The 23380-nt window shown below is 48.4% G+C and overlaps 1 protein-coding gene across 1 annotated transcript; it reads right to left on the bottom strand.

Moving 5' to 3' along the window:
* Window positions 1-1113: 1113 nt before the first annotated feature.
* On the bottom strand, window positions 1114-22734 carry heca (hdc homolog, cell cycle regulator). Its single transcript, XM_056294917.1, has 5 exons — window positions 22415-22734; window positions 14150-15212; window positions 10655-10821; window positions 7969-8123; window positions 1114-1724 (listed from the first exon to the last, which is right to left on the bottom strand). Exons 1-5 carry the CDS (start codon window positions 22569-22571, stop codon window positions 1560-1562), a joined length of 1707 nt encoding a protein of 568 aa, XP_056150892.1. The 5' UTR covers window positions 22572-22734; the 3' UTR covers window positions 1114-1559.
* Window positions 22735-23380: the final 646 nt, after the last annotated feature.

Genomic DNA, 23380 nt, shown 5'->3' with positions numbered 1-23380 from the left:
TATAAGCATTATTTTCAACACCTCCTCAGTCAGGCTGGACATTGATACCTCCCAAAGCCCCTTTGTGGTAAAACGCTACACAACTAGGGCAGCGCATGACCCCGAGGCATCTCTTGATACTGTTTATCGAGCCGGTGTCCCTGCTCATCTGGCACCTCGGCCGTCAACCAGGGCTTCTCTGAAACTCTCAAGTCCTGCATTCACTTTGACAGTGTAGTGTTTCAGAACATGGCTGCAGCCTTGACTGTGCGCAAGAGAAATGGCAACAGGACAGAAATGTACTCGTATTCTAGCTGAAACATAAGCTTATGGAATTTATCTACCAGTAAGAATACTGGATTTACACAGAAATAAACACTCATCCAAGACAGTAAAGCACTTTGTTCAGTCCGTAAGAGAAATACCAGCTACTACATGGTTTTTTCTCAACCAGCTGCTGTGCTGCACTGTTGCAGTGCCCCGTAAAGCCCACTTTACCCCAACCTATGGGGCCTTTTCATTAAGCTGTGTGCTTGTTCAGTGTAACCTCTCAAGACGTCCATCAGAGTACTTCTACATCTACTTCAGCATTAGCAGGTACGGTTCTAAGTTACTGTATCAGATCCTCGACATGGCTTATTTAACTTACCCGGGTGGGTTCACTGTGCCAGTTGACATTTCATCAACACCGTTGTGTGGTCAAGAGAAAGTGTGCCCCTCATAAAATAATAAATTAAATCATCTCTGGGTTCAGCCCTAGAGATAGGGTGAGGAGCTCGGGAGTAGAGCCGCTGCTCCTTCGCGTCGAAAGGAGCCAGTTGAGGGGGTTCGGGCATCTGATCAGGATGCCTCCTGGGCGCCTTCCTTTGGAGGTTTACCGGGCACGTCCAACTGTGAGGAGACCCCGGGGTAGACCCAGAACTCGCTGGAGGGACTACATGTCCAATCTGGCCTGGGAACGCCTCGTGATCCCCCCCCCAGGAGGAGCTGGAGGGCGTTGCTGGGGAGAGGGACGTCTGGAGTGCCTTACTTAGCTTGCTGCCACCGCGACCCCACCCCCGGAGAAGCGGCTGGAGATGAGATGAATGAAAAAGAAAATCATAACTAGGGACAGATGCAGATGGTGAGGTGTGAATTCATTGTAATCGAGGCCACGGTGAGGCTGAGACTTTCAAAAAGTAATAAAAAAAAAAAGGTACCATTCTCTTTTTTTTATTCAAGATTTTGTTGGTCACATTTTTTGGTGAATAAAAAAAAGAAGAAGAAGAAAAAAAAAAAAAGAAGCAAGTTTGGCGTACAGGTACATTCACTTGTCACAATTAAATGCGTTTGCCTGACAGGGTTGCCAGTTCCACCTCCTTTAACAGCCAAACGACCCCTTCGTCTGAAAGTTCGGATACTGCTTTTGAAGGGTTTGGTTTGTTTTGTTTTTTTTTTAAACTAGAGCCATCCTCTCTTTACATACAAAAGAAAGAAAACCTTGAACGACAGGAAAAGGTTCGCAAAACGTCTCCTAGGTGAGATTAGAAAAGTGAAAAACAAAAGACCCGAGGTGAACTAGCATGCATCCGCCACATTTGTCAATAGGCCTCCAGTACTTTGTAAGAGGAAAACGGTTTGACGAAGTGGTAGTCCAGGTTGCCGCAGTGGGGACACTGCTGGACGTTGCTGTATTCAGAGAAGTACTGCATCCCCACCCGCACGTCCACCACCGGCTTGCCACAGTGCTTGCAGTTGAGACGGGCCTGAGGAAAGGAGACGCTTGGCGTTAGTGTCCGCGGGTTCAGGTTTAAACAGGGCTGACAACGGCTTCGCGGCCCTTTCACGGCACTCGGCGACCTTCGAAAGGGATCAAGGATATTATAGGTTAGGACGAGGCCGAAACCGTGCTGTTGTGGGCATTGGCGGGGAAGTTCAAAGGTTCTCAAAAGTCAGTCCGACAGCTTTTATGATATTTAATAAAATATTACGTAGCGGTGGCACTACTATGGCGGCGGCGGACCTGCTATTGGGGAGGAGATGTAGGATGGAAGGTCGTGACGAGCCATGTGAATTCTGTTATTCAATAAGTCTCATCAAAAGGGGGTCCGTCTATATATATATATATATATATATATATATATATATATATATACATACACACCCCAATCAGCCAAAAACTTAAAACCACCTGCCTAATATTGTGTAGGTCCCCCCTCATGCCATCAAAACATCTCTGACTGCTCGAGGCATGGACTCCACAAGACCTCTGAAGGTGTCCTCTGGTATCTGGCACCAAGAGGTTAGCAGCAGACCCTTTACAAGTCCTGTAAGTTGCGAGGCGGGGGGGCCTCCATGGACCGGACTTGTTTTTCCAGCAAATCCCACAGACGCTCGATCAGACTGAGATCCGGGGAATTTGGAGGGCAGGGCAACACTCTGAACACTTTGTCATGTTCCTCAAGTCATTCCTGAACTTTTATTTATTTATTTATTTGCAGTGTGGCAGGGAGCATTATCCTTCTGAAAGAGGCCGCTGCCATCAGGGAATACCGCTGCCATGAAGGGGTGTACCCGGTCTGCGACAACGTTTAGCTCGGTGGTACGTGTCAAAGTAACGTCCACATGAATACCAGGACCTAAGATTTCCCAGCAGAACATTGTCCAGAGCATCACACCGCCTCTGCTGGCTTGCCTTCTTCCCATAGTGCATCCTGATGCCATCTCCTCCCCAGGTAAACGAGACACACCACACACACACACACACACACACACACACACACACCCGGCCGCCCACATGATGTAAAAGAAAATGTGATTCATCAGACCAGGCCACCTTCTTCCATTGCTCCACGGTCCAGTTCTGATGCTCACGTCCTCATTGTAGGTGCTTTGGGCGGTAGAAAGGGGTCATCGTGGGCACTCTGACTGGTCTGCAGCTACACAGCCCCACACACAGCAAGCTGTGATGTACTGTGTTCTGACCCCTGTCTATCATAGCCGGTATTGGGTCATAAAAAGACACCCCTACTTCATTTTTTATTTTCCTTTCTTAAATTGCTTATTTACTTCCCAGATTTATTCTCACTATTCACTGATTAGATCCATCCATCCATCCATCCACCCATCCATCCATATGCACATTGCGTAGTTTAGGTGCTATTACATAGTTAGTCCTGTAGATGGGGGAAGACGGCCTCAACTGGAAGGTCTCTGGTTCTGGTTAAGTAGGTAGGAACTGTGAGAGATCGCCAGATCGTTGTACACATCTGCATGTGTCGGACTTCCATTTGTTTGCCCAGGTGCGTAAACTGTGAAACTCACTTATAATCATTCACATGTTGCCCAATGCCCAGACTAGTTCAGAAGTTGTTGTAGTGAATGTAGAAACTGCTCAGTGAAGTGCGTCACGGTAAAGAATTTGTTAAGGTGCTGTAACCGAGTATTATTCCGCACGCTGCGGGATTCGATCCGGAGTTGTACTGCGGCATGAGGCAACATCCCTAACCGCTCGACTAAAGAGGGCCGACCCCTGGCCGCTCGGACAGTGAGTGTTTTTTGTAGTTTACAGTAGTCCACGGTGGCGCAGTGGTTAGCACGGTCGCCTCACAGTAAGAAGGTCCTGGGTTCGAGCCCCGGGGTAGTCCAACCTTGGCGTCGTCCCGGGTCGTCCTCTGTGTTGAGTTTATATGTTCTCCGCGTGTCTGCGTGGGTTTCCCCCGGGTGCTCCGGTTTCCTCACACAGTCCAAAGACATGTAGGTCAGGTGAATCGGCCATACTAAATGTCCTCAGGTGTGAATATGTGTGTGTCGACCCTGTGGTGGCCTGGCGGCCTGTCCAGGGTGTCTCCCCGCCTGCTGCCCAATGACTGCTGGGATAGGCTCCAGCATCCCTGCGACCCTGATAAGCGGTTTGGATAATGGATGGACAGTAGTCAACGTCTCCCGGAAGCGCGCCCTCGCACTTCTCTATTCCCGCGCTCCGAAGAGATGAGGATCCGCACGCTTTCGGAAATTCCAGATCCCACCGCTGCCACTAATGTAACCGAGCCTAATTCCGCCCGCTGCGGGATTCGATCCGAGGTTGTACTGCACCACGAGGCGACATCACTAACCGCTCGGTTCTTTTAGTGGTTTACAGTACTAATTGCGGTGCGCTAACTAGCTAATAGTGTTACTAGCAAAGTATGCTAGGAAATTAGCCATCACATGGCGGAATGGCGTAGCTGTAGTTTAAGTTGTAGTCATAGAATGTTTTGTGTGTTGGAAGCATTACTTTGATTTGTACATTGCTGTTTGGTATACTGTTGTGCAGCTGGCTGGGCTCCGTCTCCTTGGTGGCCGGCGTGTGGCCAGCGGAGGTTTAGCTCAGTAGGAGACACGTACGACGTATGAGGTTGCTAAGGTGTGCGGTTAATTCGTACTATGTTTATGTGTGTGCTTAATTTCTAGTGCGTTTGTGTGTTCAGTTAAGTAACTGTCATGATAAAGGAGAGACAAATGACTGCTAATGTTCTGCACGATGTGTTTGTTTATTTCCGGTGCATTTGGGTTTGACGGTTTAGGATTGTGTTTGTCGATTGGTGGACCTTTCTCATGGATACTGGCCTGTAGTGTTGGATCTGACCTGTTTTACCCGCATGTGTCGGACTTCCATTTGCTGGCTCAGGTGCCACTTCCCTTTTGAAACCTTCAGCAATTTGAGCTACAGTAGATCTTCTATTGTTTGGTCCTGGGTACGTCGTTAAACTGCAACCGTCGGGTCGTCGGCGACTAAACCGGCATCCCCACTTCAACCCTTGGGTTGCTGTGAGGAGGGTGTGTGGACACCCAGCAGGACTAAAAACAAAACCTGTCAAAGGGTGGAAGAGTTCCTCTGCGAACTGATGGCCATCCATACCTGGAGAGGAGATAGGGACCACCAGGTACTCACTCCCCTTGCTGAAACACCATGAGGACTCAACCGAGACTTGTTGAGGCATCAGCTGTGCTCCTACGAGCTCCACAGGTTACGGAACTGATGATGATGATGATGATATCTTCCGTGGGATCGAACCGGACAGGCTAGCCTTCACTCCCAGCATGCATCAGTGAGCCTTGGGCACCCAGGACACTGTCGCCAGTTCACCGGTTGTCCTTCCTTGGAACACTTTTGGTAGGTACTGACCACTGCATACCAGGAACATCCCATAAGACCTGCCGTTTTGGAGATGCTCCGACCCAGTCGTCTAGCCACCACAATTTGGCCCTTTTCAAAGTGGCTCACATCCTTACACTTTTGGATTTCCCCCCCTTTTTCTCCCCAATTGTATCCAGCCAATTACCCCACTCTTCCAAGCCGTTCTGGTCGCTGCGCCACCCCCTCTGCCGATCCGGGGAGGGCTGCAGACTACCACATGCCTCCTCTGATACGTGCAGCCGCCAGCCGCTTTTCACCTGATAGTGAGGAGTTTCACCAGGGGGATGTAGCACGTAGGAGGATCACGCTATTCCCCCAGTTCCCCCTCCCCTGTGAACAGGCACCCCGACCGTCCAGAGGAGACGCTAGTGCAGCGACCAGGACACATACCCACATCCGGTTTCCAACCCATAGACACGGCCAATTGTGTCTGTAGGGACGCCCGACCAAGCCGGAGGTAACACGGGGATTCGAACCGGCGATCCCTGTATTGGTAGGCAACAGAATAGACCACTACGCTATCTGGACGCCCCCCTCAGATTCTTACGTGTGCCCATTTTTCCTGCTTCCAACACGTCAACTTGAAGAACTGACTTATTCACTTACCTGTCAGTGGTTTTAATGTTTTGGCTGATTGGTATATATACAGTGCATCCGGAAAGTATTCACACCCCTTCACTTTCCCCACATTTTGTTATGTTACAGCCTTATTCCAAAATGGATTAAATTCCTTTTTTTCCCCTCATCAATCTACACACAATACCCCATAATGACAAAGTGAAAAAAAGGTTTTGTAGAAATTTTTGCAAGTGTATTAACAATAAAAAACTGAAATATTGCATGTACATAAGTATTCACACCCTTTACTCTGTACTTGGTTGAGGCACCCTTGGCAGCGATTACAGCCTCAAGTCTTCTTGGGTATGAAGCTACAAGCTTGGCACACCTATATTTGGGGTATTTCTCCCATTCTTCTCTGCAGATCCTCTCGAGCTCTGTAAGGTTAGATGGGGAGCGTCGCTGCACAGCTATTTTCAGGTCTTTCCGGAGATGTTCAATGGGGTTCAAGTCTGGGCTCTGGCTGGGCCACTCCAGGACATTCACAGACTTGTCCCGAAGCCACTCCTTCGTTGTCTTGGCTGTGTGCTTAGGGTCGTTGTCGTGTTGAAAGGTAAACCTTCACCCCAGTCTGAGGTCCTGAGCGCTCTGGAGCAGGTTTTCATCAAGGATCTCTCTGTACTTTGCTCCATTCATCTTTCCCTCGATCCTGACTAGTCTCCCAGTTCCTGCCGCTGAAAAACATCTCCACAGCATGATGCTGCCACCACCATGCTTCACTGTAGGGATGGTATTAGCAAGGTGATGAGAGGTGCCTGGTTTCCTCCAGACGTGACGTTTGGCATTCAGGCCAAAGAGTTCAATCTTGGTTTCATCAGACCAGAGAATCTTGTTTCTCGTGGTCTGAGAGTCCTTTAGGTGCTTTCTGGCAAACTCCAAGCAGGCTGTCATGTGCCTTTTACTGAGCAGAGGCTTCCCGTCTGGCCACTCTACCATAAAGGCCTGATTGGTGGAGTGCTGCAGAGATGGTTGTCCTTCTGGAAGGTTCTTACATCTCCACAGAGGAACGCTGGAGCTCTGTCAGAGTGACCATCGGGTTCTTGGTCACCTCCCTGACCAAGGCCCTTCTCCCCTGATTGCTCAGTTTGGCTGGGCAGCCAGCTCTAGGAAGAGTCCTGGTGAATCCAAACTTCTTCCATTTACGAATGATGGAGACCACTGTGCGCTTCGGGACCTTCAAAGATGTAGACATTTTTTTGTACCCTTCCCCAGATCTGTGCCTCGATACAATCCTGTCTCGGAGGTCCACAGACAATTCCTTTGACTTCATGGCTTGGTTTCTGCTCTGACGTGCACTGTCAACAGTGGCACCTTATATAGACAGGTGGGTGCCTTTCCAAATCATGTCCAATCAATTGAATTTACTACAAGTGGACTCCAATCAAGATGTAGAGACATCTCAAGGATGATCAGTGGAAACAGGATGAACCTGAGCTCAATTTTGCGTGTCATAGCAAAGGGTGTGAATACTTATGTACATGCAATATTTCAGTTTTTATTTTTAATAAATTTGCAAAACTTTCTACAAAACCTTTTTCACTTTGTCATTATGGGGTATTGTGTGTAGATTGATGAGGAAAAAAATGAATTTAATCCATTTTGGAATAAGGCTGTAACATAACAAAATGTGGGGAAAGTGAAGGGGTGTGAATACAGCTAATAATATTGTCATTTGTTGGTGTTTTTTAAAGTGTGTATGGTACATGTACGGGTTTGGTAGTGTACTATGATAAAGGTCTTGTAGCTGACATGCGTCTCCGTCTCATGAGCCTCTGTGACGTGTGTGTCGTTGTATTAGTCCTTATAAAAACAGATAAATGAAAAATAGTAAAAAAGATGTCCAATAAAACTACAACGAAATACAAGTTGTGTGTGACCGAATTTCCGTGTCCACAGAAAAATGATAATATGCTTTTCATAACACATTGATTCAACCATGTTTCATTAATAAAAACACCTTCCTCAAACATAACCGCGTGACGTTCACAGGGGACTTCAGGGGCCGTCTCTCCAATAACGAGGAACCGTAGAGAAAAACAATCCACACCCCCAGGCATGAAAATCTTGCTTCTTACTCGGTGTCTACTGTGGTTGTTGTGTTAGAAATGTGACATTTCATTTCATTTCAAACTATTGGTGCCCTTCAAACCTCCTTGCCTGACTGACACCATGCTTGTTAAATGCAACCCCTGCTGGAGACCCTCAGCATCTACCTGACAACACGGTGAAGCAGCCAGGATGTCGTAGGTGTACATGGTGCCCAGTTGGTGCCAGCTCCCGTCCCATCGTGACTTGCATTTGATGCATACAATCTTATGGACCCCTTCCAGACAGTCCACACAGATGGCGTACAGGTGCATCAGCCTGCCTGCTGGACAGAAAGTCAAACAATAGCAGTCACTACACAACAGTCACTACACAACAGTCACTACACAACAGTCACTACACAACAGACACATTCGGTCGCTGACTGATGTAAAAATAAACGATGCTACTGCGCCAGATACCAGTCCTGTTTTACTGCGGTGCTCAACAAAACGAAATTATTGCTCCGTGGCCCCATATGAATACAGATCAATCAATCAACCAATCAATAAGTCAACCAAGTCCCATTATCTATAGCGCTTTAGTTATTTATTGATATATTTATATAGTTATTATTAAATATTTATATATATATATTTATATATAACTATATAATGAATATTTAATAATAACTATATAAACATATTATTACCGTGACCCAACCCCGGAAAAGCAGCTGAAGATGAGATGAGAGATATATATTTATATATTATATATATTTATATATTATTTATATATTATATATTACATATATAAATAAATAAATATATAAATAAAATAAAATAATAAAAAAATAAAATTGTAAAAATTATAATATTAATAAATAAAAATATATAAAAATAAAGAAGCGAGTAAATAAATAGAATAACGACTGTACTAGAATCTGAGCCATTTTCTAATCTAGGATTTTTTGCATCACCCATATCAATAAACATATATATATATATATATATATATATATATAAATGTTTATTGATATATATGTGTGTGTGTGTGTGTGTGTGTTTATTGATATGGGTGATGCAAAAAACTTCTTTTCCCTACGTCTATATTGATACTCTGCTCCTCATTACTTGAGCACTTTTATCAACACCATTAGCGGTTTCCGGGGGGATAAAACGATATATATATATATTTACTTACCTAATTTTTTTTGTTTCTTTAGTTTCCTTTTTGGTGTTTATATGTAACCTACTGTAATGTGGTTTAATTCTGTCCTGAGAGGGGGCCTGTGGGACGGGGTAGGAGTAGGTAGAGGGGAGCAGGATGTGGGTAAATGGGATTTGGGGATGTTAAAATGTTCAAAAATACCATACAGTCTTTCAGCTGTAATTGTTCAGATCGATTTGTTTTCCTTGAAAAAAAAAACAAGAAAAAAAAAACTCCTGCCTTACAAAGTGTACCTGTTGGTGGCAACGTGTGGAACTTGAGTTGGATTTTTACTGCGCAGTAGAAATATTTCATTTCAAATGACAATCTGTCCATTAATCACTGCTCTTTCCTGTCTCCGCAGAACCTGTCCTGGTTGAGGTCTTGATGCATGCTCCAGGATCCAGGTGAGCAGTCACAGAAGGTTGAGTCAGTGCAGTAAACGCTGTGTCCACATGGACTGACTCAACCTTCTGTGGCTGTCCTGGGGCCTCGTGTCTCAATCGTTACTGTGGGTAAATTTGTGCGTGCACACCCATGGAATGTTTCAGCCCTCAAGATCGTCTGGCAGTCAGCAGCAAAGCATGATGGTTATCTGTAATTCCTTCCTCCTGACATCTATTGTCTACCTCTTGCATCGAGCATCACCCAGGCCTGCAGGGACACCAGTGTTAGCCAGTCGCCGTCTTCATTCAGAGGTTAGCCAGGTTCTACCCTGATCTCTGAGACAAACTTCAGGGCTAAAGAATCCCATGGGTGTGTACGCGCAAATTTGTCCATAGTGACGACTGCTACGCGAGGCCCCTGGTGTTTCTGGGTACTTCGAAGAGTGCACATCTATTAAGACAAAAGTCTGGCTAAGCTGTCAGAAAGACATATAGGTCATATTATAGTTCAGCCCCAGTCTTTAGCCGGAGACAGCAGATCAGCTAGTCACCTTACGAGAGAGGAAAGCGCGGAAAACCGGATTCGGCCTTATACATATCCACTTTACTGTGACCCACATCACTGAGTATCCACAGCACAGCCCGTGGACCGACTGAGTCCAGCCAGCCACGATCTGAACCGCTTACCCTGCTCTCGGGGTCACGGGGATGCTGGAGCCTATCCCAGCAGTCACTGGGGTGGCAGGCGGGGAGACACCCTGGACAGGCCGCCGAGCCATCACAGGCCCCCCCCCCCCACACACACACACACACACAGTCACACCTAGGGACAATTTAGTACGGCCGATCCACCTGACCTACATGTCTTTGGACTGTGGGAGGAAACCGGAGCCCCCGGAGGAAACCCACACAGACACGGGGAGAACACGCAACCTCCACACAGAGGACGACCCGGGACGACCCCCAAGGTTGGACTACCCCGGGGCTCGAACCCAGGACCTTCTTGCTGTGAGGCGACCGCGCTAACCGCTGCACCACCCCGGCTGATTCCATTGACGTTATTTTCTAATTCGCGTTCATATTTGGGAGGAAAAGGTGAGAAGCGAGCCCCCTATGTCCACATCTGAGCAGCGGCCTGGATCTACTGACGGACAAAGCAGCAGAAAAGCACCATGACACAGTTTGATACTTGAAGCGCAACACTAGCAAACACTGAAGCAAAGACACACAAGAGCAACTGAGCTACAGACGGAAGAGAGCAAGACGTGGTTGTGGTGACCTTGGAGGTGGCAGGGAACATCATACTCCATTTCGTCATGGCGTGAGGGGCTGAGGAACAGTGTCCCATCCACCAGGGGGAACTGTTCGAAAACTGGCAGAGCCCGGTGGCACAGGGCACAGTTGACCACGTTGCGCTGGCTAGCGCTAAGAGCTGACAGGATGAACCTACGGGACAACATGGACAACCATAAGATAATGGCAAACAAGAACATGGTTAAGTGCCCTGCAGGAGAAGGACGCCCAACTTGGCTCCGTGTGTTTTTTCCCCCTCGGATGATTTTGGTATTGACCTCTAGAGTGGATGAATTTTACACGATATTTCCAAGTATTCAATGCGATACATAAAATCTTTTTTTTTTAATTTCTATCCCATTTTCTCCCACATTTTATGCGGCCAATTACCCCACCCTTCCGAGCCGTCGCTGCTCCACCCCCTCTGCCGACTCGGGGAGGGCCGCAGACTACCACGTGCCTCCTCCCATACATGTGGAGTCGGCGGCCACTTCTTTTCACTTGACAGCGAGGAGTTTCACCAGGGGGACGCAGCGCGTGGGAGGAGCACGCTGTTCCTCCCAGTCCCCTCCGGTTCGCCCCCCCCCCTCCCTCCCCCAAACAGGCACCCTGACCGACCAGAGGAGGCGCTGGTGCAGCAACCGGGACACATACCCACATCCGGCTTCCTACCCGCAGACACGGTCAATTGTGTCTGTAGGGACGCACGACCAAGCCGGAGGTAACAAGGGGATTCGAACCGGCGATCCCTGTGTTGAATAGACCGCCACACTACCCGGACGCCCCTAAAAAAAAATCTATTAGGCATGTCAGCTTTTGAATTATATGCTGTTAAGAGACTCTAAACTAAGTGATTTAAACAGGCCAATGAATATCGAGACAGTATCACTGCTGGTGACCTGTACCCGACAAGTACAGCCTGTGAGCTTCTACTCACAAGAGGTGAGCGGTGTCCGGTAACCCAACGATTTAACCAGCATGATAATGTCCACAGCCAATTTTAGCCAAGTGCGACGGCATGCCAAATAACTGATGTGCTCACAGCTGTGTCAGTAGAGGAGGTTCTGGTTCTGCAGTAATATCTGGGCCAACAGCTCTATACAGTCATGTCAGTGTGAAGTACTTTGGGGGTCTAGAAAAGTGCTCTATAAATGTAATAATCATTATTATTGTGTCAGAAAAACAACAACAATCCATCATTACACAGTCACAGTAACAGAATATTTCTTTCTTTATCTATTTATATATTTATTTTGACCCCCCCCCCTTTTACTCCCCAGTTGTATCCAGCCAGTTGCCCCGCTCTTCCAAGCGGTCCGCTGGTCCACCCCCTCTGCTGATCCGGGGAGGGCTGCCGACTACCACGCGCCTCCTCCCATTACATGTGGAGTCGCCAGCCGCTTCTTTTCACCTGACAGTGAGGAGTTTCGCCAGGGGGACGTAGCGCGTGGGAGGACCACGCTATTCCCCCCAGTTCCCCCGAACAGGTGCCCCGACCAACCAGAACAGGCGCTAGTGCAACGACCAGGACGCAGACCCACATCCGGCTGCCCACCCGCAGACACGGCCAATTGTGTCTGTAGGGACGCCCGACCGAGCTGGAGGTAACGCGGGGATTCGAACCGGTGATCCCCGTGTTGGTAGGCAACGGAATAGCCCGCCACGCTACCCGTATGTCCTTGTGGTGTTATTCATAGCAGCTTAATGTTAACCATTACTGATAACCACCGTCCCAGCTGACCACATTACGCTGACTGCCACTAACAGCTGGGATGGAAACGGTGCCATGTTAGTGAAATCGCTCACCACAACTTCATCCTAAGACAAATGCACTACGAAGCATTGCCATATTTACACTACAAAGCCATTATCAACATTCACTGCAGTCCAGGTACAGACACAAAGCAAAAATAATGTTCCAAAAGCCAAGAGATTATTATTATTATTATTATTATTACTACTACTTCTGCCAAGAAGGTCATGTTTTGGCCATTTAAATGTCCTCATTTAGCAGACACTTTAGTCCACGCAACTTATGAAAGAGACAACATTAGCAGATAAATCCGACTGTTACCCCGTGGGACACATGGGAATGAGAAGGAGGACAGTGGAATGGTGAGGGTGCAAGGAGTAGAGCTGATGAAGGCATATGAGTTCAAATACTTGGGGTCAACTGTCCAAAGTAACGGGGAGTGCAAGAAGAGAGGTGAAGAAGAGGGTGCAGGCAGGGTGGAGTGGGTGGAGAAGAGTGTCAGGAGTGATTTGTGACAGAGGGGTGCCAGCAAGAGTTAAAGGGAAGGTTTACAAGATGGTGGTGAGACCAGCTATGTTGTATGGTTTGGAGACAGTGGCACTGATGAAAAGACAGGAGGTGGAGGTGGCGGAGTTGAAGATGATAAGATTTTCACTGGGAGTGATGAAGAAGGACAGGATTAGGAACGGGTATATTAGAGGGACCGCTCAGGTTGGACGGTTTGGAGACAAAGCAAGAGAGGCAAGGTGGAGATGGTTTGGACATGTGTGGAGGAGAGATGCTGGGTATATTGGGAGAAGGATGCTGAATATGGAGCTGCCAGGGAAGAGGAGAAGAGGAAGGCCAAAGAGGAGGTTTATGGATGTGGTGAGGGAGGACATGCAGGTGGCTGGTGTGACAGAGGAAGATGCAGAAGACGGGAAGAGATGGAAACGGATGATCCGCTGTGGTGACCCCTAACGGGAGCAGCCAAAGGTAGTAATAGTAGTAGTAGTAGCAGTAGTAGTAGTAGTTACCCTGGGGCATCACAGAGCGCTAAACAGTAATCATATCATAGTAGTACTATATGGAGTAGTAGAAATACATTTGCTACACCAGTAGTCATGTTGTCATGTTGAGTGCATTTACTGTAAGCGGACCCTGGCATCGAGAGGGAATGATGGGAGAATCGTGTAACAAAGTAGATGGAAATGACACACGATTCTCCAATCATTCCCTCTCGATGCCAGGGTCCGCTTACAGTAAATGCACTCAACAGGACACGCACTCTTGGCTATGATATGATTACGAAGGGCAAAGTAGAGACACCAGTAATACTGGTGTCCAAGTAAGTAACAGCACAATAGTCAAAGGAGGTGCTAGTCTGTCTGTAAGGAAGATACGTCAACCAAGGACGGCTGACTTCCCAGAAAATGTTGAGGCGGTCGGCCTTGGGCAGAGGAACGACTGATTAGATTTTTTTTTAAATTTTTGGTCAGCTGGTGATAGTTACGTTTTTTGGGGGGGTTTTTTTTGTGTGAAAACCATCCCCGCAGAGAATTTATAACGCGATGTTTTTGAATCTCCTTGAGTGGAAGAAGTGTTCACTGTTTGCGCTCTCAGAGTGCTCTGGTTAGCAAAGTTAAGATTGGGTTGCTGGAAGCAATCAAGATTAAACGGCACATGAACTTTATCTGGTTAGCCAACCTGCAAGAGGAAACACATATCTTGCCTCAACACACATTCTACCTGCGTAGCTCCTCTCCCTGGCCGGCATGGGTGTCATCCTCCATGCGGACGTGGTAAGTGTTGATCTTGTGGCGGGGGATGTGGGCAAGAAGCTCCGAGAGGTCCAGCCTCCTTAGGAACTGCACTGGGTGAGGGTGGCTGCCGTCACTCAGGCCACTGGGGGTGAGGCGGTGGGGGAGTGGGAGGGTGAAGGATAGGGGAAGGGGTAAAACTGAGCCGGCATCTAGATGAGAGCTGACAGGCCCGCCTACAGCGCCGCCGGAGGCTCCCAGAGAGCAGCTGCCACTCCGAATGAGGGCACCGCTAGCCAGGAGGTGTTTCCTCTGAGTCTCCATGTGGACAGCTGATTTAAAGAATTCCCCTAAGTGGCGGGACACCCGCGAACTACCACCTAATCCTCCCCCGGGCACCCCGAAGGTAGCGGCGGGTGAGTAGAAGGAGAACCCCATGGGAGGGGATTGTCCCGGGGAATCGCAGGGAGATTTATGCAGAGGTCCCTGAGGAAGGGGTACTCCTGTACTGTGTCCTCCTCCTCTCTCTGTCGAGTTCTGGCGGTCCACTGACTGCCTCGGTGGAAGCTCCTGACTCGAGGCCCTGTGGACTAATTTACCACCTCCTCCTGCCCCGGGTGGCTTGCTTTTCTTGAGGTCATCAGGCTGGCCGTCTCCAGAGCCCAAACCTCCACTACTGGCCCCAGTCCTGGCCAAGCTCCTCTCTGAGGGCTTCTTCTTGCGCTCATCCTGCATGCGTTTGACCTGGTACCAGTCCGTGTCTTTTTTCAGGTGGCCCTGGCCACAGCGGCAGGAGCAGAAACGGAAGGCCAGGTCGTAACCTTTCTTGGTCCACATGTTCTGACGGCACTGCTTCTCATTCCAGGAGCGTGCACGTCCAATACAGTTGAACTGGACGAGGATAGAGCTTTCCCACTCATAGAAGCACTGCAGGTGCATCCAGTTGCCATAAGGGCAGACCTCACTGTTGCAAAGCACACGCTGGTAGTCGTCTTTCTCCAGGTCGATGGTGCAGCCCAGGCTGCACACCAGAGGAGTCGCACAAGGGGCCTCTGGATAAGAAAGTAGAGAAGAAAAAAAATAAAATCTTCATTGAAGCAGGGAGAGATGAGAGGAAAACACAATTTTTAAATGTCTTTATGCATGCTCAATAATCCAGGTAAGAAAATCACAGAAAGTTGAATCAATTCATCTGGACAAAATGTTTATTGAGAGAGAAATGTTTCATTACTCAGCTAACTGACCTCTTCAGTCTCAACTGACTGCAGGTATCCCACCCTGGTAAACAATACAGTAGCATAAAGACTGAAAACGATCGGTTTCATGTGCATACTGCCATGAGCATTAACTACAGTTTCAATGGCAATATGGAGGAAGTGGAAAAGAGGGCTCTGATGTCCTATCCAGGGACACCTCCTTGCCATTGGTTCAGATTTGTGGATGACACCTGGGTTAAAATCAAATCTCAGGACGTGGTACATTTCACCGACCACATTAACTTTGTGGACACCACATCAAGTTCCCCAGGGAGGATGTAAAAAATGACAGGTTAGCCTTCTTACACTGTGATGTTGCAATTGGTGATGGGGGACATTTGATTGTTGATGTTTACAGTAAACCAACACATACTGATCAGTACTTAAGGTTTGACTCTCATCATCCCCTGGAGCACAAACTAGGAGTCATCAGGACGTCGTACCACCGAGCTGACAACGTCCCCACCGACACAGCGGCCGGGGAAGGGGAGAAATCCCACATTAAACAGGCCCTGGTTAAGTGTGGTTATCCTAACTGGGCATTTGTCAAAGCCAGGAAGACGCCCAAACAGTGCACCAGCCAATAGGAGAAAGGAGAAGGACAATGGCTGCCTAAGCATAAAGCAGTGGTGATTCCGTATGTGTTGGGAGTGTCAGAGCAGTTGAGATGCGTATTTTCCAAACACCGCGTCTCCGTTGCTTTCAAACCCCAAAACACGCTGTGCCAGAAGTTGGTCCACCCCAAGGATCAGGTCCCCCAGCACAAACAGAGCAATATAGTCAAGGCTCAGCATTTTCAACTTTTACCGATTTTCACCGAAAAATACCCAGATTTTTTAAAAGGAGCAGATCGGCTTAAACTGATCTTCACCTGGATTTTATGTTTCCACGGATCCAAAAGTTGTTCCTGTTCATGTGAGGTTATGTAACAGTGTCCTCTTGTGGCGAAATTCGGCATGCTGGATGGCTTTGAAAAATAAAAACCGAAAACGCTGAGCCTTGAATAATAGTGTACGCTGTTAAGTGCCACGAGGATTGCCATGACTTGTACATCAGGGAAACCAAACAGATTCTGGCCAAGAGGACGGCACAACACAGGAGCGCTAACACGTCAGGCCAGGACTCCACAGTCCACACCATCAACATGCCAGTGGCCACTCTTTCAAGGATGAGGATGTGCACATCCTTGATAGGGAGGAACGCTGGTTTGAACAGGGAGTCAAAGAGGCCATCTATGTGAAGAGGGAACGACCATCCCTGGACCGAGGAGGTGTGGGGGGGGGGGACTAAGAGTACATCTGTCACCATCTTATAATGCTATGATTGCAACTATTCCCCAATCATCTGTGAATAGTACACATGGCCAATGAAATTCTAGTTAATGGCCACGGCAATTTGCATATGAAACTGATCGTTGTCGTTATGCCACTGTATTGTTTATAATGGTGGGGATACCTGCAGTAAGAGGAGACTGAAGAGGTCACTTAGATGAGGGATGACACGCTTCTCTCAATAAATGTTGAGTCCAGATGACTTGATTCAACTTTCTGTGATACAATATTAAAACTCTGTGGAAGATGGAGCACACAGAGACCTTGCAAGAAATGACAACTCAATTTATATCCCTCATGACTTTTATCGGGTTGCTAGCACCTTAGCGAACGATTTAGAACTTTAACTAAAAAGGATACTTGTGTGATGCAAAGGATGCAAAATGTAGCCAGAGTTGATTTCCATATTTGATTAGACCGTGACTTCATCTTGAATGGATCATATTTCATCAGCTGTTGTAATTTAGCTAAGAACAATTTCTGATTTAATTTTTGGATTTTTTTCGCCCATTTTTCTCCCCAATCGTATCCGGCCAATTACCCTGCACCCCCTCTGCCGATCCGGGGAGGGCTGCAGAATACCACGTCTCCTCCTCTTTTCACCTGACCAGTGAGGAGTTTCACCAGGGGGACATAGCGCGTGGGAGGATCACGCTATTCCCCCCCAGTTCCCCCTCCCCCGCGAACTGGCGCCCCGAGCGACCAGAGGAGGCGCTAGTGCAGCGACCAGGACACATACCCACATCCGGCATCCCACCTGCAGACACGGCCAATTGTGTCTGTAGGGACGCCTGACCAAACCGGACGTAACACGGGGATTCGAACCGGCGATCCCCATGTTGGTAGTTAACGGAATAGACTGCTACACTACCCGGACGCCCCTAATTTTACTTTTTTTTAATAATTTCATAATGATTGTAAACTTTTGGTGCTGAAATTAAAAGACTGGCCTGCATAAAATTGGTCTCTCCAGGGATACAACAGGTAACTTTGCATAACATGATGACTAATCATTATTCAGTCATATAATATTCATATTTACAGAAGGGTTACATAGTTGAATCTTTTGAACAATTAAACACAAAACTGTTTAACCCTTATACAACCGATCACAATGTACTATTTGCCATGTACAGAGTCTGTTGGATTTCGTATGCTGTTTTTGTGAACAGGGTCTTTCAAGGTGTACTGAAACCTCTAAGACTGGGTGGGAATTTTTCCCCTTTTGCCAAATCATACAATCCGATCTTCTGCTAGTGCCTAAGTTACTGAAAGCAAATTCAAGCATATGAAGTGTTTGATGTGTAAATCTATTACCACCTTGCCCACTTGGCACCTATAGCATGTGCACCAGTCCTGGAAGAACGATCCCTTATCTGATGCGCTTCCTCGGGTTTCTCCCGTCTCGTAATTTTTTTGTTTCCTGTGAAAAGACCCTTTTTTTCCCTAGAGTTTTTCCTTATCTATGAGGATTTGACAACACGCGCTGTAAGAGAGAGATTGATCCAGATTGATCCAACTATCGCACCAGTCGTGCATGCCCCGCGGAAGATTCCAGTAGCGCTCAAGGATCAAGTAGTGGAGAGGCTACACAGAATGGAGCCGATGGGAGTCATAACAAGGCAAATAGAACCGACCGACTGGGCGAACGGTACGGCGACAGTGGTTACACCAAAAGAGACGAGGATATGCATGGATCCATGAGATCTCAATCAAGCCATCAAGCCAGAGCACTACCCACTGCTCACAGTTGAAGAGGTTGTCTCCCGCTTGCCTAATGCCAAGTACTTTTCAGTACTAGATGCCACTCAGGGTTTCTGGCAGATCACGCTGGATGAAGAACCCTCCAAGTTCTGCGTTTTCAACACACCTATAGTGAGACATCGTCTCCTGGGGCTACACTTTGGGATTTCTTCTGCATCTGAAGTACTCCAGAGGTCACGTCAGTACGACATGCATTTTCATTCACTGTATCAACCTACGTTTGACAGCGTGACCGTAAAGCCCTCGGAGACAACCACCGCAATTTATGGACCACACAGAGAAACTTCCACTTGATTTATGGGTTTCATTATTGTTACAAGTCTTATAAACTAGAGAGATGTAAAACACGATGTCATACATTTTCACATCAGTGACGTGCCGAGGCACGTGGCTGCATTTATGTTTAGCCCAGAAGGTGCTGCTAAACTTGACTTGAGGTCTTTGGTTCTTCTATTAATTTCATCTGTTATCACAAGTTGCCATACGTTCATTCATTCGTTCATCTTCAGCCGCTTCTCCGGGGTCGGGTCGCGGTGGCAGCAAGCTAAGTAGGGCACTCCAGACGTCCCTCTCCCCAGCAACGCCCTCCAGCTCCTCCTGGGGGATCCCAAGGCGTCCCCAGGCCAGATTGGACATGTAGTCCCCCCAGCGAGTTCTGGGTCTACCCCGGGGTCTCCTCCCAGTTGGACGTTCCCAGAAAACCTCCAAAGGAAGGCGCCCAGGAGGCGTCCTAATCAGACGCCCGAACCACCTCAACTGGCTCCTTTCAATGCCAAAGAGCAGCGGCTCTACTCCGAGCTCCCTCCGGATGTCCGAGCTCCTCACCCTATCTCTAAGGCTGAGCCCAGACTCCCTACGGAGGAAACTCATTTCAGCCACTTCTATCCACGATCTCACCCTTTCGGTCACTACCCAAAGCTCGTGACCATAGGTGAGGGTTGGAACAAAGATTGACTGGTAAACTGAGAGCTCTGCCATAAACTCTAGGAATAAATCACATTGTTCAGTCTACATTTAACAGAAAACACCTGAAGAAAACCAAACTGACCTCTTTCATTCCAACAGTGGCAGTGTAAAAATAATCATCCAGATTAAGGACCTGGCATTTTCAGACAATTAATTCATTACAATAGACATGTTCACACAAAACTAGAAGGTTACATCTATTCTACACTGTGTTATACGACTACAAATCATTGAGTTAAAGTAGGTCATCACCAAATGATAACCAAAGCCATTTGCAGTTGGTTTTGGGAGAGAACGGTACACCTGTGCCCCACGACAGCCAACATGATGAACAGCAGCAGCATGAGTCAAATCCATCCATCCATCCATCCATCCATCCATCCATCCATCCATCATCCAAACCGCTTATCCTGCTCTCAGGGTCGCGGGGATGCTGGAGCCTATTCCAGCAGTCATTGCGCAACAGGCGGGGAGACACCCTGGACAAGTCGCCAGGCCCTCTCTCACACACACACACACACACACACACACACACACACACACACACACACACACACACACACACACACACACACACACACACACACACACACCCTAGGGACAATTTAGTATGGCCGAGTCACCGGATCTACATGTGTTTGGACTGTGGGAGGAAACCTTGGCAAGAACATGCTAACTCCACACAGAGGACGACCTGGGATGACCCGCCAAGGTTGGACTACCCCGGGACTCGAACCCAGGACCTTCTTGCTGTGAGGTGACCGCGCTAACCACTGCGCCACCTGAACGAACCCAGGCTGTAATAAATAAGTAAATAAACCAATGGCATGTAACAGAAAGAGTGGGCAACATGAGGTACAGAGCACACAAGGAGTTGCTCGGTGAGTCATTGTTACTTCCTGAACAATGATTTTTTTCTTCTATCATAACTGGCTGCAAAAAGCCATTTGAGAAGAGATGCTGTCCGGTCCTGTCACCGGGGGTGACCTGGATAGCATCTCTTCAGCCTGCTGCTGTCAGTAGCTTATTAGAAACAGTTTACACATCATAGCCCACTGTCTCACACCCACAAGACTGCGTGTGTGTGTGTGTGTGTTCTTGTACTTCTGTCTTTGTGGGGACCAGTTTGAGTCCTCAGAGTGTGAGGGGGGGGGGGAGTGGGGACATTTAGGCCACTCCTCAGTTTCTTTCTATTTTAAGGTTAGGACTTGGGGTTTAAGGTTAAGGTTTGAATTAGGATTGGGTTCATAGTTATGCTTCTTCTTATTCTCTCTTATCTCCTCTGCTCCTCATGACCTCATCTCTCCCTCTTATTCTTGCCCCCCTCTCTCTCTCTCTCTCTTTGCCTGTATATGTCCTCTCTCTCTCTCTGCTATTCTTCATCTCTCCCTCTTATTCTTGCCACTCTCTCTGCTATTCTTCATCACTCTCTTATGCTTGTCACTCTTTTTCTCTTTTTGTCTGTATATCTGTCCTCTCTCTATTCTTGTCTCTCTCTCTCTTTTTCCCTGTATATCTGTCCTCTTTCTCTCTCTTCTCTCTCTCATTCTTGTCTCTTTTTGCCTGTATATCTGTCCTCTCTCTATTCTTGTCTCTCTCTCTCTCTCTTTTTCCCCGGATCTGTCCTCTTTCTCTCTCTTCTCTCTCTCATTCTTGTCTCTTTTTGCCTGTATATCTGTCCTCTCTCTATTCTTGTCTCTCTCTCTCTCTCTTTCCCCCCGGATCTGTCCTCTTTCTCTCTCTTCTCTCTCTCATTCTTGTCTCTTTTTGCCTGTATATCTGTCCTCTCTCTATTCTTGTCTCTCTCTCTCTCTCTTTTTTCCCCCGGATCTGTCCTCTTTCTCTCTCTTCTCTCTCTCATTCTTGTCTCTTTTTGCCTGTATATCTGTCCTCTCTCTCTCTCTCTCTCTCTCTCTCTCTCTCTTATTCTTGTCCCTCTTTCTGCCTGTATATCTATGCCTCTTTCCCTCACTAATTTTGTGTCACCCAGTCTCTCTCTCTGTCCTCTGTAGCTCTTCATCACTGCCGTCTACAGTGATGAAGAGATAGGCAAAGTTCTAATGGTTAAGGTCCGGGCTAAGACCTAGGTAATGAGGGGTCTTCACAAAGACACAAGTACAACTGTGTGTGTGTGTGTGTGTGGGGGGTGATGGTTTTTCTACTGCCTGAGTCAATATGTCTCAGTCCCCACGGTGCGAGTGATACAAAACTACACCGCCACTGCAGCGGAACACGTGGTCAGATGTGGACAGTGTGGACTCAAAGCTAGCTGATCGTCCTCTGGCCACACCTCACGGTCAAGCCCGCGGAAACGCGGGTCCAAGCGAGTCCCGAAGTACAAACGTGCTCCGTGGTCGTTTTCGGGTTAGCTGGCGCTCACATGCGCCCACGCGTGCTCACGCTGACTCACGCGAGACGTCGGGGGTTAAGCGGCAGCGCCGCGGCCGGAGGGGTAACCGGCCGCGGCCACGCAGGACGGTACGTGCCGCGGGTGCAGCATATGCCATCACCCATGTTAGCGGATCGGGTCTGCCCGGGTGAAGTTGGACTCGAGCGCGCATGCAAGCGGTAAGGCGTCAGAATTACCCTTGAGGAAGGCCACAACTTGGAAAAAAATGAATAACAAAACTGAAGGTGCGCGTCACGGAATTGAGACAAGTCGCGCTTTTCGGGTCTCGGTCACCCAAATTCCGTTCGCGGATCCGCCAGTCGGCGCCGGTGGCATCCCGAGTAAAACCCCCGGGCCGTGTGTCAAGAGGACTTTCTAGAGACGGCTATCTGCAGCACATGCACGATCGTAACCACCTAGTAGCCATTGCAAACGTCGTGATATGTTAAGGTTTCGGCCGGGCGCACAAAGCCCTCCCCTGCGTTAGTCTGCTGCATCGCACCAACTTGCACAGCCATCGTCGCTACGTCGACGGCCCGTCCTCTTACCGCTCCCGCACTCGTTCCGAGGTGCCGCCGTCGCTCCCAGCTGCGCCGCCGTGGCTGCGCCTCCGGTCGCGGCCGCGCTCGCTCCGTTTTCCTGCTCATCTCCGCTGCTGTTGGTGCGCTTGCTCTTCTTCCCCTTGCTGCTTTTCTGGTTTGGCATTTTCCAAAAAAAACCCCCTGCGATCGACACGTTCACTGGCGACGTCCACGGCTGTCCACGGGCGACACTTCTGCAGAGTCCATGTCGAGTTCGTCTCTAGGGGAGGGGGGGGGGGGGGGACGATTCTGGTCGGCGGCGTTATGTCCCGGTCGCGGCGGTGTTAAGGGCCATCCCCGGCCGATCACCATCCAAGATTGTTTGCAGCTTTGACAGCAGCAGTAATAAGGTAACCTGCAAAAAGAAGGCGTGTTCGTCTCTTGTTTTGATTCCTGCTCCGGATCGGTTCAGGCGCCGCCCCCCTCCTCTGACGTCACACGCCACGCCCCCTGGCTCGCGCCGGAGCCGTCTTTGCATTCGGCGGGGAGGGGGAGGGGGAGGGGGGGAGCGGGGTCGCGGGGTCCCGGGCTGTTGTGGAAGGGCCAGTCCTGTCTTAAAACTGCAAACCCGTCAATACAGTGCAACCACAAAAAATCGGACCGGTTCGAAAACATGATAAGCAAACAAAATAGTTGGGGAATAAATGAAATAAACCAATCAATGTGCCGTCACATTTGTAAGGGTGAAACGATTAGATGTACTGGAGAACAAGCAAAATCAAATGTCCTACAGGCGGCTTTTAGTCTTCGTGTAAGCCATTCGTCGATTTCCGTTTCGTCCAGGGCATTCCAATTAGGGTTGGCCAATCAAACAATTTGAACGGGGAAAATGCCATGGAAAAGTCTTAATTACACTGGACAACGAAGATGTTGCTTCCTGAACACTTTGGGGTACATTTTATGGATTTAGGGCCGCCGATCGCGAAAATCACC

This window comes from Lampris incognitus, chromosome 15 (assembly GCF_029633865.1).
Source record: "Lampris incognitus isolate fLamInc1 chromosome 15, fLamInc1.hap2, whole genome shotgun sequence".
NCBI lineage: Eukaryota > Metazoa > Chordata > Actinopteri > Lampriformes > Lampridae > Lampris > Lampris incognitus.
Note: the sequence above shows the minus strand (reverse complement) of the source record. Positions and strands in the feature narration are given on the sequence as shown.

Coding starts and splice junctions, on each gene's coding strand:
- heca (XM_056294917.1), bottom strand. CDS start 22,571: ATGCCAAACCAGAAAAGCAGCAAGGGGAAGAAGAGCAAGCGCACCAAC. Junction 15,213..22,414: donor TCGGAACGAGTGCGGGAGCG/GTAAGAGGACGG, acceptor TTTCTTATCCAG/AGGCCCCTTGTGCGACTCCT. Junction 10,822..14,149: donor CAGGGAGAGGAGCTACGCAG/GTAGAATGTGTG, acceptor GTTGTCCCGTAG/GTTCATCCTGTCAGCTCTTA.